Source organism: Perca flavescens, chromosome 3 (genome assembly GCF_004354835.1).
Source record: "Perca flavescens isolate YP-PL-M2 chromosome 3, PFLA_1.0, whole genome shotgun sequence".
Lineage (NCBI taxonomy): Eukaryota > Metazoa > Chordata > Actinopteri > Perciformes > Percidae > Perca > Perca flavescens.
The window spans coordinates 18810660-18827858 of NC_041333.1; the positions used below are offsets into that span (position 1 = coordinate 18810660).

The 17199-nt window shown below is 44.8% G+C and overlaps 1 protein-coding gene across 1 annotated transcript in view; it reads left to right on the forward strand.

Moving 5' to 3' along the window:
- Positions 1-1708: 1708 nt before the first annotated feature.
- LOC114552880 (cGMP-inhibited 3',5'-cyclic phosphodiesterase A-like) overlaps positions 1709-17199 on the forward strand; it is a 61806-nt gene continuing 46315 nt past the window's right edge. Inside the window, exon 1 of the mRNA XM_028573976.1 lies at positions 1709-2848. Within this exon, the coding sequence (XP_028429777.1) occupies positions 1922-2848 (927 nt within the window). The 5' untranslated portion in view covers positions 1709-1921. The remainder of the gene's footprint in view (positions 2849-17199) is intronic.

Sequence of the window (17199 nt, forward strand, 5' to 3'; positions counted from 1 at the left end):
AAATCACAGTAAGGACAAAAGCATGACAAAATGATAGATAGATAAACATATATAAGCAATATGGATCTGGGAGGACACTGCCAAACGTGATCACCACACATCCTATTCTTCACCATTGAGACCTGGAAAGAGGACAGGCTACACAAAAACACACAAGAGGCAAAGCCCAGGCACACTATTCACACTGATAGGAGAAAGGACACAAACACATATGAGAGAAAGACAGACAAGAGGAGAGACTAACTCTCCTGGAGGACGAAGATCCAGATCCAACGCATCTTGAATGAGGAACCGACAGCTAGAGGAGAGAGGTCCCACAGAGAAATGAAAAGAGGACAATGGGTAGAGGGAGAAGGAGAAGAGAGCGAAAGAAAGAGAGAGAGACACAGACCGAGGGTTAAACGGATGCAGTCTTGCTTTCAGAAAATGTACAGTATTCTCCTTGGCAGGACAAACATGGGATATAAGTACTAGGCTTAGTATATTAATTGAGACTGAGACTGAGCTGCCAGACAGATAGTAACCGATACAAGGCATGACGTAATCAAAGAATAAGAATGATATGGAATATAAGGTTTAAGGAGATCAAACAGGTATGAAGGGATGTGCTGTAAAATATTGTAAATCATCAGAAGCAAGTCTGACATAGATAGCCAATGAAGGGAAGCTGAAATTTGTGTATTATGGTCACATTTTCTAGTTTTAGTTAAAATTGTAGCTGCAGCATTCTGTACATTTAAAGACTTTTAGTATAGCACACGGCAGGCCTGACAACAAAAACAACGCTTTCCTTTCCCACAACCAATTTGTATGATTTAGTTGCATTAATAATACTACAGAAAGAGACGGCAGACTTGAAATAGCTTTATTTTATTGCAGTCCATCTTTTCAAATCCTCTCATAAAATGTAGGGCAAACAGGTTAAGGCTGCTAACTTGTTCTCGGCCAGTCTGCCTCACAGGAGGCGGAGGATGATGTGATTTAGGATTGTAATCCTGGGGAAATCATGGGTAGCAAGATGATTATTACTAGAGCTAAATTCTGCTCTTTGTTGTTTGTAGGATTGTGATTCTGGTGTGTCTGTTTTTTTGGACTACATCCAATGGTGCATACAGGCGTAAGGAAAGTGAATTAAGTAACTTCCCATGGCAGTGAAGACAGATTTCTACGTATATGTCTTTGACATGTGAGTTTTGAGGAACTTAGGTTGATTAATGATAGCTTACAGTTAAAAGTTATGTGGTACCAGTAGGCTATGATATCCCTTTTTGGTCTCTTTGGTCTGTCATATTTATACAGTGGAGTAGATCTAAAATGTATTATGCTACATGATTACTATTCATATAATGGACTGCTTCATCTTCCAAAAAACAAGCCAGGAAATCTCTATACATGGCACATCCACTGCAAACTGAGTCATATCAGCCTGAATGAATGAACAGAATGAACAGAAACACGGGGAAGAGCTCGAAACGTGACGGAGGAATCACCGGAGCGGCAAAAAAAAAAAAAAGGGATAGTGTTTAGTGGGAGGGGAGAGAAAGAGAGAGAGATAGAGGGTGAGTGAGAGACTATGTGGAGGAGTGGAGGCAGTGGCCTAGATGTGTGAAACGCCAGGGGTTGCATTTTTGGTTCACTGATTACTGCCAGAGGCAACCCAATAGTAAGACCAAATGTGACCCAGAAAAGTTGTGAACACCAAAAATTTGGCAGTTATTAAAACAATGATATGCCTAGGTTATAGAACGTTTGTTTTGGAGGGAAGCATCACTGACCAATATTTAGCTGCCAGTTGCGCACAGAGAACATGCATTATCATGGGAATGATAGGTTGAACATGTAGACTTAGACGCTCACACAGAAACTCAAATCTATTATTTCCCCGGACGGTCAGCCCAGCATTCCGCTTGACTGCTGAGCGATGGCTTTGGAGGCAGACAGCGACAGAGGTTCATCAAGATACGCTCATGAAAAATATCCCCGGGCAGCGTTGGAGCGCAACTGCTACGTGAAGACATGTGTCACCCCGTTGCACCAGGACGCAGGGAGCCAGTCGTGGTTGAGACTCGCCGTGACATGGACTTGCCGAGGAGTGTCGTCTGCGGTCTGCTTTGCCTCCGTCTCCGTTATTCTCGCTCTGCTGCTCAGATTGGTCGACTGGGATGCAGGCAGCAGCAGCAGCAGCAGCAGCAGCAGCAGCGGAAATAGCAGCGGCTCCAGCTCTCGTCTTCATTTCGCGGCGGGCTGCGCTGTGGAGCTGCTTTTGACTGTGGGTTACTGCGTCTCCCCCGTTTTTACACTCGTATGTGCCTTCTTCTGGGTCGGACTATATCTAATTCGCTGCGGGGTGCTCATCCGCACCGCGGTGTTTTTGTTAGCGGTGTGCCACTTGGGCGAAGCCGCGGCGCAGTCCCTCCTGCGCGGCGCCGAGGAGCAGCTGCTGTCCCTCCCCGCGACCCTGGTAGTCCTCGGCTGCCTGGGCAGCGGGGCTCTGCTGGTCGTCCGGCTGCGTCAGGGAGTGTCCATCCTCGTCTTCATTAGCGTCATCAGGGCCATCTCCCTCGTCTCTCTGGGCAGATTCCGGGCCAGCTGGAGACCCTACCTGGCCTACCTGCTGGGGCTGCTGGGGGTTTTGCTTGCGAGGTATGCTGACCGGCTCCTGCCGGCCTCAGGGACCAGCGGGACGGGGTGCTGTGGCTCTGTGACCGGGGCGAAGGAGGAGGACATCCCTGTCTTCAAAAGGAGACGGAGGTCCAGCTCCATAGCGGCCTCGGAAATGATGGCTCACTGTCAGAGCAACAGCAAGTCCCACCGCAGGACTTCGCTGCCTTGCATTCCGCGGGACCAGGTAAGACATGTCCAACTTCGGACGTCTGAGCCAGAACACGTTGAACGTTTTATTAGGATTGCTTTTCTTATGACCTTTCAGCTAACTGTAGACCTGCTGCAACGCTTTTTTTTGTATCGTCTCTCTTTTGCTGATGGCATGTGTGACAGCTTTACGCGGGTTTCCTTCATGACTCTTGTAACGCTTTATTATTATAATACTAATGACTTGTGTGCTCCATAAACCTGCTTACTAGCCTGTGTGATTTAAACGCCTGTTATGGTGTTTTGAATTGCAACATGCTCTACACCGTGCAAACACTGCTGTTTACCTTCTCTCTGACACTGCTGTTAATTTGGTCGTCATCATTGTGCTTGCTGTGTTTGTGCCGCTGATAAGCAAATAGATGGTGCACACTTAGCTTGCCAAGTTACTGTGTGTGTATGTGTGTGTGTGTGTTCATAGGTGTGAGGTCACATGTAAATATTTTGAAAGACTCTTATCCTGGGTGCTGGCTAGTGGTGTGGTGCACGTGTTTCCAAACTTGACACATGATGGAGCCACATTTGATACAACCGTGTCCTCATTAGAACCTTCTCTTGTGGTGCATGATTATCGCAGTAGTGTCAGTGGCAATAACAGCAGAGGATTATAGTTACATTGTATATCACTCTGTTAGTATCCTGATGTGTTAATTAAAATAACACCTACATATCCCTGTTGTTGATCCTGGAAGTGTCTGTACTTTTTTTTGGGAAACTCTCTGTGTAGAGAAGGGGTAAAGCGAATAAAGCTGTAGTGATAATGGGAAATGTTTACAATGTGATCCACAATAAATAGCTGGATGTGACCAAAAATCCATGAATGAGATTGACGTGCTCTGCCCTGAATACTTTTTTAATGAGCTAACTTGGAGCTTGAAGCACACTCTCTGTTGTTATCCGACTTGAGTTGCTCACATCCCAAAATAGCACTGATTTCAGCTACTGAACATACTTTACTTAAGTGTTGGGTTTTTTTCCCCATTGAAAAAGTTTATTTTGGGGATGTAAGTGTGACACTGTTTAGGATTATTTCTTATGAATCAGCCTGTCAACATCTGGCCTGTGTGATGATTTAAATGTGCAGATGTAAAAGATGTGTTGATTGTGGACTGGCATAACACACCGTATACGGAGAGAATTGTGCTTTCATGAATGCTCAATCAATGCTTCAATTGCTTTTTTTTTTTTTTTTTTACCAAAGTGAATAGTATATCATTTTCTGTTCAGTTACAGACAGCCAGAGTTTGAAGTCCTTCATCATTTTTTATTTATTTATAATTATTGCCTATTTTTCCACAATATTACTTTAATTTACACAATTTACAGATAGTATTCTACATATCCTGTAACTATATTTTTACAGATGTCCATTGTTGAATCTACAATGTTTAGCTACTCATGGGTATCCGCCATAGGTATCAGCTGAAACTGGGTACACTATTTATTGTCACATCATAAATTGACAGAAAGTTGAATGTTCACTATAAAATGGACCCAATTAAAAACACTTTTTAGACATGGCATGCCCTGCAGGATTGGACTTACATCCACACCAAATCTCTATTTGTGCTTCTATCATTTTTTATAATCACTGAAGAATAGTAAGACAAGTGAGCCAAAAGTGAGCTTGATTTTCTTTTGCCATAATAATCTATTTAATAACACAAACATTTGGAGTGAAAATAATAAAATAAAAAATTAAGTAAAACAATAATCTTTTAAGCCCGGAAAGTGGTCCGTGATTTCTGTGTTTTCAGTTTGTATTAAAACTTTTTTCCACAATTGACTACAGCATCTGATGTCACTTGCTCACTCACATTTTCATATCATGAAAACATATCAGATCGTGTTTTATATGATACTATTAACGGCTGGGTGTTGACCTCCCACTGAAACAAATGATGCTTCCACTGATCATCCTTTTATACCCATGAATGCCTTGTGCACTGAAGGTTACTCTACTGCAGTCTTTGCCCCTAAATGTGCTCATGCCCTCTAGTGACAAACTCAGATAACCACCAAGAGATTTGGGAGGAAGGAATGAGGAGCTGGCAATTTTGTTGCCATATGCAGATATAGTGGTGATCCATACACATGCTTGTGCAGTGGGGGTTCACAGTGCTCATTCTGAGTGGGTGAGCTTGTGTCATACTCACTCATGTATGGATTAGCTGAAGAAGCAATGTAATCCTAACTGATTACACAGGTCGTTTTCCATTAGTTGGCAAGGTTGTCCTGATGTCATTTGTAGATTTTGAGACAAGAGAGGGAAAGAAAGTTAGCCTAATCTAGACGCATCCTAGCGGCAGCAAATTTATTTTGCAGCCAGTGGGGTCTAGGCTAGCCTCGTGAGACCTTCCTGATCTGGCGAGCTCCAGTTTTCCACTCACAGATCAGTCTGGCATCTTGAGGCAGAGAAAATTTGGAGCCGTTAGACAAACGACCGGGCCAATCAGCGTTGGTTTTGAGGTGGGTTAGGTGGTGATAGACAGATGGTTTATCCAATCAGCTAACCAGTATTTTCAGACAGCGGTAGCACTAATTCTGTTAGCCGCTCGTTAATGCTTTTTTTCTCCTTCTTTTGGAATATGGTCCGGGAACCTGAAATGGTGTCTTTTATTCCTAAATTCTCGTTACACAAACGGCAAATATCCTTTACCGACATGTTGCTTGCATGCTGAGCTAACAAGCTATGCTTTGCCTGCAGCAGCAAGGGCGGGCTTGTGGTTGTATTTTCATACGCTTCGTGGATCTGATTGGTTGATTTGGCCCGTCTATCACCAACATAGGTGATAGACAGATGGTTCATCCAATCAGCTAACCAGTATTTCCGCCCCTTCCCAAAAGTTCTCCAACGGAAAGTTCCCAGATGGATATGCCGAGCAAATGCGAAGCAATCCATCTGGCGGAGTCAGGTTAGGTCTAGGCACTCTCCGTTGGCTTGCGAGCTGGAAAAACCAAACTCTGGTCAGGCCAATCACATCGTGTATATAGAGTCGGTGGGCGGGCTTATGGCTGCTGCTGCTGCTGGTAACAGCGGTCTTCTGGAAGACTTGGAGTTAAACTTTTCTTTGAGAAAAGAACAAAGAACGGCACTGAAATCATTCTTAAAAAAATGAAGATGTGTTCGGAGTTTTGCTGACCGGATACGGCAAAAGTTAAAAGTTTAATCTATCAACTAGCTTCGCTACCTTCTTTGTTGCTCTTACTTGTTGTAGTGCTATCCAGAGTGCAGATGCAATTTGAAAGACAACCGTTTATCCCGCCCCTCGGATTGAGATCCATCAATGGTGAGTTCCCAGACCCAACATCTTGATGTGGGTCTGGCTTGTCAGGCTAAAAGAAAGTGTGACTGAGAAAGAAAAGCCTAATAGCAGTAATTCACTTGCTTAGTTCTCTACTTTTGATTATTGGTGCAATTGACAGGTTAAATGCTCAGAGGTATACCTCACAGTGGGATGACAGGTTACTCTGTGTGGCTGCATACTAGCCTTTGTACTTTATAGCTACTTTTAAAGAACCATGCCATTTTCCTGGATATTAAAACAAAGCGAATCAGCTGTACCATCTAGATTTGTGTTATTTATTTTCTTAAAATGTGTTTTTTTCATGTTTTTTATTAATCAAATATATATATATATATATATATATATATATATATATATTATAGTGCTGTTTGTGATCAAAATGACGTAAAGCCAATTTTAAGGTATTGGGCAAATCACTCTTCTTAATAAATTGTCACTGTGGATTGTAGCAATAACCATAGATTTAGCCTTTTATGAAGAAGCCTGTAATTAGTATTGTAAGTTTACCTAAGATTGTACTACAGTTTGTAGGGTCGGTGAGTCACCAATGGTCCTGTTACAGCATATCACATACACCTTTCAAAGTGCCCTGTCCAGAAGCACACATGTCCCACATTTCATTCTCTCATGTGGAAGCTGGAGCTGATCCCACATTAGCTGTCTGACTTTGGATGCTTGGTTGTTCATTGCTAATTGGTATCCAGGGAACGCTGAGTTAGTGGACTATTAGAACAGCTCCATTACCTGTTCTACCCCGTCATGTCTGAAACAGGACTGATGACAAATTGAACTTTGAAACTTAAAATACAGGACAGCGTGTCCTCCTGTAGCCTGTCCTCACTGTGTATTGTGTATATGTAGATTGATGTAGGAGAGAGAGAGAGAGAGAGAGAGAGAGAGAGAGAGAGAGAGAGAGAGAGAGAGAGAGACAAATGGATTGCACCTCTGGTTTCAAAGTAGTTTACCCAAAATTGTACCACTTTCAAGATTATTGATTTATTGTTCTTGATTTTTGTAATAAGTGTAGTTAAAAATATGAAGAGTTATAGAGTATATATATATATAAAACACAAGAATGCTTAAAAAAAAAAGTGTGTTGACATCCAAAAATAAAGGAGGATTTGAATTGCTGGCCACTTGATGAATGGAAGTCCAATGTCAATCCTGTCCTTTTAGCTCTGTTATGGTCTTACACTGACTTTAGCCGACGACTTTGGTCCGCCTGTTGTTTGGTGCTGGGAATTAATAAACAGGTCTTTGTCAAAAGTTGTGTGTTAAAAACAGTTGCCGCTGCAGCTGTAAACATTTTATTTTGTGTGTTCAAATTCTAAGTGTAAAGTATATTCTCCATATATTGTCCTCAAAGGTTTACATGATGGAGTAAAAAATGTGCACCGTCTACATAACGTTTTGCTAAATACACCGTGAAGCAATTGTTCGCCTTTACTAGATGTATAAATTAACACTACACCTGTCAGAGACAGTACAGTAATGAGGATTCATCAGTTTCAAAAATGAACTACCCAGTGTAGAGTAAGCTTCTGAGTGTTTATTATGAAGGCAATGGTGATTTCAGACACAGGTCCAGTCTGCATATCAAACCACCCCCATATGGGACCATGACCCCAAGGCTGAGAAAATAATAAACCCTTCAATGATTATTTAATATTGTAAGAATATATATTTCCATCTCCTGATGCCTCTACTGCATGTTGTGAAACTGCATGTTGTGAAACTGAAATGAATGTACCTTTGCATTTTTTTTTTTTTATTCAGTCGTGTACCGTTTTGGAACCTGCCATATGTCCATTTGTTTTACACAACAGGCATTTAAAAATTAGTCAAATCACTCGCATTTACTTTCTCTTACCCTCCCCTTTCCTTCTCTCTCAAAGTCTCTCTCTGACACAAACACACACAGTTTGTAGATACAGTTTTTCCTTACTGTAGATAATGAAGCTCTCCAGAGTGCAGTTGTACCTGAGAGAAGCGGGCTTTTTTTTCATCAAGCGTTGGTTGTGCAGTATTTATGAAGCAGCCTGGTGCAGCCTGTCAAGCCAGAGGCAAGACAGGCACTCTGCTGAACTGGAAGCTGGAAAATAGCTTGGGCTCTGTGGCTTTATTTCTGTATTTATTTTTCTTTATTAGGTGAGAGGAATTTCTTGTTTTGGTGTTGTATTGCTATGCAGAACAAATGAGTTTATAATGTAATGAGGGGTTTATTTCAATATGATGCCAAGTTGAGTTTTAATATTTGAGGATTTTGACATGAATTTGACTCCACTGTGATCTTTCTGGGCTAGCTCCACACAGAGACCTTGTGTTTTGTCTTTTAGCTAGGGTCTCAGTGGGATGGGGATTTTGGGGGGAAACGGCCTCTGCTAGTGGTTTTTGGGTCACATGCAATTGAAAAGCACTTACTTTATACACGATAACGATAGCCATAAATAGAATGTCTAAAAAAAGCAGCACTATTTCAAAGTGTTTTTTATGTTTCATCATGCAGTTTTCTTTCCCTCTCTGTTACATAGTCACAATAGTTCATTACAGAAAACATTCAGTCACTAGTTTCATCCAAGGCCATCGAAACATGACAAAGTTACTATATGGTAAGTTGCACTACAGTGGAAACGTGTCAAAGTATAACACCTTAGCAGGGTGACACTAAATAGTGTTCTTGTCATTTCTAAATCTTTGTTCATTTAAGAATGGAGGTCAGACCATGAATAAGGCCATACTGTGTTGCATAACATATTCATCATCATGTACAGTATCTGTGTGAGAGAGGAGGGGGGAGATTTTAAAGCAATGACATGTGCCAGAGATCTATTTGAGGGAAGGCCCTCATTCTCTCATTGACGCACATACATTTCCAAGGAGACACACTACCTGTTCTGGTATCCAGAGCTATCTGACTTTGTGTAACATTGAGGCTTATTATACCTTTTATTGAGATAATAAAGAATATAGTTTTTTTTTTTATTTGTAATGAATACGTAACACAGTGAGGTTTTAACAACCTTTTCACCGGAGAGAACACTGGTAGTGTTTCATATTTTGCACAAGTGACGAGTTATAGATAACACTCCTGGTGTTAATTTCTCAGTAAAAAAGTGCAAATATAATCAGGGGGCAAAAGTGCCAGAGCACCTATCAGATGAAATATCAACTGTTTTACTCTAAGGTTAGGACTCTATTTGCTCATAGCTCGAAAAATGAAGTGGAAGAGTGGTGCTAAGCAGAGAAAAAGCAGGGGTGGAGTGAGATGTACAGAAATTAGGCAAGGTTAAGGAAAAACATGGCTAGAAAGACTGAATTTCGTAGCCAGGTCTGTGTTGCCAGAGGTGCTGCTTTGGCCTTCTTAAATGGATCATTTCATTCAAAAGAAACACTGAGAAATACAGGAAAGGTAGACAGAGCGACAGATGCTGAAGATAGATGGAAAGATGGGTTAAAAAAAGAAGTGATTGAAGGAGAACACAGTGGCATTAGCACAAGCTGCATCCAACCCCAAGCAGCAGTCAAAAAGCCAAATGTGGGTGAGTGAGTGAGAGAGAGAGAGAGAGAGAGAGAGAGAGAGAGAGAGAGGAGGAAGGTGGTAAACAAACTAGCTTGAGGGGACCTAATGTTGGAGCTACTGCGTGAGAGAGGAGCAGGGAGGGAGTGAGAGGAGGGGAAAGAGAGAGTGTTGAAAGATTTGCTGGGGAGGGTGAGGAAAAGAGGGGGAGTGAGAGGAGGTTTGCTGCCAAGTGCAGGAGGAGTGTTGATGGTAAAAGGACAACTATCTGGTCCCTGTGTTCAGCCTCTCTGCTGTCGTTTCTAAACACACCATTGCTCCGAGCTTTCACACAGACACACTCTTGGCGCAAGTTTGTGTCGATCACTTGTGGTTTTGTTTGCGACAGATATTGTGTGTGTGTGTGTGTGTGTGTTTTTGTGTGTTTGTCTCTGCATAATGTGAATATGGCTCTATGCCACATGCTCCCACAGAGAGAGGAGAGGGCCGGGGATAGAGAGCAAAAAGAGAGAAAAATGTGTGTGTGCGTGTTTTGTGAGAGCGTAACCTCCACAGCTTGCTTCTGAAAGGCAGCAGCAAATAATTTTAACCTGGCTCAGCCACTACTGTATACACGTGCTCACACATTCACACACATACACGTACCGTGGCTTCCCCGCTGGCTGTCCAGGTGAGGTTTGGTGACCTCGGACAAGGATTGCCTTGTTACTCGATTCAATGGTGTGTTTTAGTTCCAAAATATGTTCGGTGACTGGTGAAAGGGGGGGATGGTGGTTGGCCTGAGCAGGGGGAAGCATCGACGAGCAGAATCAAGATCTGTCCGTACGTCTGTTTGTATGTCTGTTTTTTCTCTTGTACTTCAGTAAACACTCAGTCAACAGGAGAGAGTTACAACCAGTTCTGCTCTCAGTGAGCGCTTTACTTTCCAAGACATTTGTCAGTTTGAGCTTTGAAGAAAATCAATTTGACACAACATAATTAGGGATTTCCAGATTTGACCTATTCCATTACTCTGTTGATTCAGCATGGGCAGTTTGGGATAAAAGGCAAGATCTTTAAACAGTTGTTATGCAGGAATGGTTGGCATACACAACAGTGTTGCAGAGTGTTACTGACTGAGCTACTTAGCTTAAAATATAATGCTGATTTTAGTTTATCTTTTTTTTTAATCAACAAACACCATAAATACCAACAAAAAATGTATCCTGTTAACAAGCAAGAATTCAGACTACTATTCAAGGCTCCAGTGCCGTTATCATCCAAAAACTATTCAAAACACGTTTCTTCTAATGATGAACACTGACGATACAGTTTGTATTTTCATGGGATTTATGTAAACAACGCCAGCCTTATTCTCTAAAAGCTAGAGTTGATCTTGGAGGAGAGGGCATTACTTATTCAGTAATCTTGCACAGTGACACCATTTCGGAGGCCATTTGTAAGAATCACTTAAATGTAGAACCAATTAAAAATTCTGCCTTTGGCCTTTATTATCCTGTGTTGTATGACGACAATTTCTCTAAACCACTGTTCCTCTACAAAGATAAGTGAGATTATTTATTCACAACACTTTAGCGCCCTCACCTCATTTGCAAAGCAGCCTTATTTGTGTCAGTGTTTTAGTAAATCTTAGGCCACAAAAACCTATATTACTGAAACCAGGACGAGAGAAAAAACTTATGAGAGTACTTGCTCTGGCCACCAGGTAGAGTGTAAGTGCACTGTGGCCAATTTAGTTAATCTAGAGATTAACAGATTTGTTTTCCCCATCAATCAATCGATTGGTTGAAGAGTAGGTACATTAGAATTTCACTTGACCAATTTTCCTTGATTGCCTAAAGCCTTATGCAGCAGGCAGCTGTTCTCAGCAGAAAAGCTCTAAACCACGACTGTACTCTTCATGTCCAGCATCAAACAGTAGGCGGACAAGTGAGCAACTGGTGAACATAGAGGAGGATTTAGCTGCTAAAGAGTCAGATATTTCCCTCAGGAGTTGGTAGAGACCAAAATCAGAGTTAAAAGAGAGTGAATATTGACTTTGTCAGGTAGTGGTGGTGGTGGTGGTGAAACAAAATTTCTCAAGTATATTTTGAAAGGGGACACAAATAATACAGCCCATATTGTACTTGTATAGGATATGTGTACACTATCCTTCCTTTCAAAGTTTCTCTTTGATTCAAATGAAAAAGCTAACTAAATCTACCAAAATATTCTTCTTCAAAACCATTTATTTATTGCAGTGCTTTTGAAGGTGTTTACAATCAAAATACAATTAACTTTAAAAATTGTCTTAAAATGGGGACTTTTTGTATTTGGCGTTTTGGTTTGGTAATTTTATCTGGCCAACAACACAAACAGATAGTTGTTTAAATGAGTTATGCTCATTCATTTACCATACGGTCATTTTATAATCATTAAATTACCTTGCATCCTCCACATAAGATTAGGTTTCATCTTGGACAGAGGACGTCTCTTACTTATTCAACTGCAGCAAGCCTACTGATCTGCCACTTAACATCATATTAAGCAAAACCCAACACCATGGTAGATCTACAATATTTGATTTTTTTCCTCATGAATAATTAATTAATGACTCAGCATCATCTGTATTAGAGAAAAGAATCACTCCATCCAGTGTTTAAAGTGAATGAAATAGCCTTGTCAGCCTGCTTACTGGAGTTCCACAACCACTGAAACCATTGAAACTTGCTCCCACCGGACTTGTGTGCCTAGGTGATGTAAAGGGGGAAAGCCAGCCCCCCAGGAGCAACGCTCAGCCTTTCAGCCAATTATTTTTCAATGTTTTTCTTTCTATTCTGACTTTTTAATCCATGGACTTTTTATATTTGGAAAAACTTCCCTTGAGCCAAAAAAATGCGATTTCAAAACCTGTGACGTCATGTAAAGTCTATAAGTCGAGTGGAAAGCTTTTATTGTTTTATTACTTACAATATTATTTTAAGTATATAACATATTGTATACAATACACAACATGGTTTTTAATTATATTGTTTGTGTATTGTATACCATACACAGAGTGGTTTTTAATTATATTTTTAGTGGGGGACAACCCTCAGATGGGGTAGTTCCTGACCCCCCTGTGATTTTCGCCTATGGTCAATGTTGTAAGCTTATTGTGATGCTCCCAAAATTATTGTTCCCAACACATCTTTGCCAAGTGGTCTCATGTCAGCATAGATATTCAAGAGATAATCCCACATTTTAAGATCAGTTGATTTCTTTGCAATAAGCACTTAAAGAAAAAAGCTACCCTAGTTTGTCCTGTGCTAATCATAAATAGTGAATTTGTGTAAATCTCTAACCTAGAAATCTAGACTCACTCTAGTGGCAGCAAATTTATTTTTGCAGCCAGGGTGGTCTAGGCACTCTCCGTTGACTTGCGAGCTGGAAAAACCAAACTCTGGTCAGGCCAATCACATCATGTATAGAGTTGGTGGGCGGGCTTATGGCTGCTGCTGCTGCTGGGAACGATAGTTACGTTATTGTAACTCCAGATTCTATGAGTATAGGCGTAGCCCTCTAAGCCACGCTATGGGTTTATCCCTTCGCGCATGCGCAGTCGTGAAGATTTTCTTTCCCACCCTTGCGTGCCGCACGGGCTTCAGCTACGTCCGCAATTACTGTATAAAAACAGGGCGGACCCGCTGCTCTGCTCCCAACATCAGCTTTTTCTTCAGCTAATACAATAGGAGCAGGTGGCCCGAATCTTAGAGGGCTACGCCTATACTCATAGAATCTGGAGTTACAATAACGTAACTATCGTTCTATTTCGTATAGGCTTCGCCCTCTAAGCCACGCTATGGGTTAGGGCGAAGCTGATGTAGTCACTGCCACCTGCGACAGATCCCACAAGTGGAACATAGAGTAACTGTTTTCCCTTACTGTCACTTTATCTCTCATGTGCCGCCATGGCAACAACCTGTTAGCTGGCTGAAAGCCCAAGCTGAGAATGCAGGCGTGCATGGTTGATGAGGGAAATGCATGATTGATAATTATGGGACGCCCGAGTTCCTCCCAGACACCCAGAGTAGGGGGGAGGGGAGGGGGCAGAAGAAAACATAAAGCGGCACATGTCGTGATTGAATAATAGTGACAAAAACATACATACATAATATATACAATTATACATACGACGGGGCCTCATTCGTCGTTGTGAGAAGAGAGGACCGAGTGAGTCAGGGAGGGCTCAGACAAATCCCGCAAATAGAAGCGGATGAAAGGGCATGGAGATGCCCAAGAGGCCGCAGCACAGATTTCGGCCACTGACATGCCTCTGAACAGGGCTGTCGATGTAGACAGAGCCCGTGTAGAATGTGCCCGAATGCCCTGGGGGGGCGCCGCCCCCTCTGCGTTATAGGCCTGGGTGATAGCCTCGCACAGCCAGTGGGACAGGCGTTGTTTCGACAGGGCCGCCCCTTGGGAGTGTTCCCTGTAGTGAACAAACAGCTGCTGTGTCCGCCTTGTGTCCGCCGTGCGTAAAACATACTGTGATAACGCACGCACCGGGCACAATCTGTGAGAGGCCTCCTCCGCGTCGTTGTTATGAGGCGGGGGGAAAAAACCCTGGAGGGAAAAAACCTTCGACCGAAAGGAATTTGTCAAACTTTTTGGTGTGAAGGAAGGGTTGGGCTGTAGGGTGGCTGCGCTCCCGTCCCCTCTGATTGAGAGACAGGACGGCGAGACTGACAGCGCACATAAGTCGCTCACTCGCTTGGCTGATGTCAGTGCAAGGAGGAGCGCCGTTTTTAGAGACAGCAACCTGAGAGGGGCTTGTGCCAGGGGCTCGAAAGGGGGCTTCCCCAGAGGTCGGAGTACCAGGGTCAGATCCCATTGGGGCGTGAGAGAACGCATGGCAGGTTTCTGCCGTCGGACCCCTTTCAAAAAACGTTTAACTAGGGGGTGCGCAAAAACCGTTCTCTCTCCATAGCCTTCGTGGCAAGATGAAATGGCCGCCGCGTAGGCTTTGACCGTGGATGGGGCCAAGTCGTTATCTACCAGTGTTTGGAGATAAGTCAGTACGACGGGCAGGGGGCACGATATGGGGTCTGACTCCCTCTCCGTGCACCAGCGGTGGAAAGCGGACCAACGCGCCGCGTAACACGCTGTTGTAGAGGGAGCTCTCGCGCTCTGAATGGTGCGCACCATGGCAGGTGGCAAGCCTAACCTCTGCAAGCGTTCCCGCTCAGCAGCCAGCCCCACAGTCGCTGGGTTATCACCGGGGGGTGGGCTATCGCGCCGTCCAGCTGTGACAGGGCGTCCTTGTGCCACGGCAATTGCCAGGGGGGAGCCGCCAGCAGCTGGACCAGCGTCGGGAACCAAGATGCGTTCGTACGCTCCGGTGCCACCAGGATGACCGACAGGCCTTCCTCCTGGATGCGTTCCAGGAGGCGAGGGATCAGAGTGACCGGGGGGAAAGCGTATAGGAGGGTTCTGGGCCAGGGATGGTGGGAGAAAGCGTCCGCGCCCAGGGGTGGGTTGTCCCGTGCGCTCAAGGAAAACCACAGAGCGCACTGTGTGTTTTCTCGTGAGGCGAACAGGTCCACCTCCGCTTCCCCGAACCTGCTCCACAGCTTCCGAACGATAGTGGGATTCAATTTCCACTCGTTGTGAGAGGGTCCCCCCCTCGACATTAGGTCTGCCGCCCGGTTTAGTATCCCGGGGATGTGGACGGCCCTGAGGGACAGCAGATGACTGTGAGACCACAGCAGGAGGTTCCTGGCTATTTCCAATAGCCGGGCCGAGCGTACGCCGCCCTGGCGATTTATGAACGCCGCTGCTGTGACATTGTCTGTCTGCACCACAACATGTCTCCCTGCTACCTTCGGGGCGAAGTGCTTCAAGACCTTCAGCACCGTGGACAGCTCTAGGCAGTTTATGTGTGGGAGGGGAGGAGGAGGCCATTCCCCTCCCACCACCTGTGATTCGCACATTCCTCCCCAGCCAGTGAGGGACGCATCCGTGTACACTGTCACGTATGACGTCACTCTGCCCAGGGGAACCCCAGCTGACAGGGTCTGGGGGTTTCCCCAGTATGACAGGTCTGACTGCAGAGAGGGAGGGATAGTCAGCATTCGCCACTTGTGGCGTATGGGGTCGATGTGCTGGCGAAGGAACCACCTCTGGATTTTCCTCATGTGGAGAAGCCCCAGGGGTACTACCATGTATCCCGCGGACATCATGCCCAGAAGGCGCATGATAGACAGCGCTGACACCTTTGCGCGGGGCGTGGTGCGCGACAGGAGAGAAAGCAGCGCATCTTGCCTCGACGTTGACAGCCTGGCCCTCATAACAATCGAGTTTAGCACTATGCCCAGATAAACTATCGATTGTGAGGGAACCAATGCGCTTTTCTGCCAGTTTATGGCGAAACCGAGTGTCTGCAGGTGCTGCAGGACTGACACGGTGTGTAGCGCCGCCGTTTCCCGAGAGGGAGCCAGGATGAGCAAATCGTCCAGATAAAACAGGACTCTGACGCCTTTTTTCCGCAACGGCTGAAGTGCCGTCTCCATGCACTTGGAAAAAGTGCGAGGGGCCAGTGAGTAACCGAATGGCAGTCGGTTGTACTGAAAAGGAGCCCCTTGGAAAAAGAAGCGCAGGAATTTCCTGTGTCTGGGGATGACTTGGATGTGAAAGTAAGCGTCTTTCAGATCCACGGATGTAAACCATTCCTGGTGGCGCACGCATTCCAACACATGTTTGATAGTCAACATGTGGAATGGACGGACCATGACGCACCGGTTGAACTGGGACAGGTCGAGGATGGGACGAAACCCGCCTGACTTTTTTGGCGTGAGAAAGTATCGGGAGTAAAAACCCTCGTTCTCCTCCCCAGGAGGAACACGGGAAATTGCTCCCTTTGACAGCAGTTCCCGTAATTCTGACGTCATGGCGTCTGATTCCGCCTGGGGCGACACAGTTGTCTCCAACACGCCCGCAAAGCGAGGCGGGGGGGAGGCGAACTGGAGTGTGTAGCCCCGTGATATCAGTTTTGACATCCACGAGTCCATGTGTGTCAGTCTGATTCATGCCGCGCTGTGCTCTGAGAGAGGGCGCGCGCATGTCTGTGTGTTGTTCACAGACATAGCTAGCAGGAAGCGCAGAGCCCGTCCCGCCGCTGGGCGAAACGTGGGTAGAACGTGTCGCGTCGTGTCGTGTCGTGTAGAAAGGGTGGCGGGTAATTGTCGTCCTCATCCCGCTGGCATAGCCAGGGGGAGGAGGAGAACTGAGCAGCGCTAAGTGTGGCGGCATGGCGTCTGCTCCCGCTGTCTGCATAGTGAAAGAGCGGTGCAGCTCCGCGAGCAGCGGTGACCTGGTGTGTGCTTGTGCTTGTGTGGGGAACATCTGTCATATTATCAGCGTAGTGTTCAGTGGGAACAAGGGCTGCTAGGTTGAGGGGAAACTGCTCTTTAGAAAGACTTGAGTGGCCCTTAAAAGGGCCGTTGTGTTTCCGATTCTCAACCGTGGAGGGACCGAGGTTCCCCG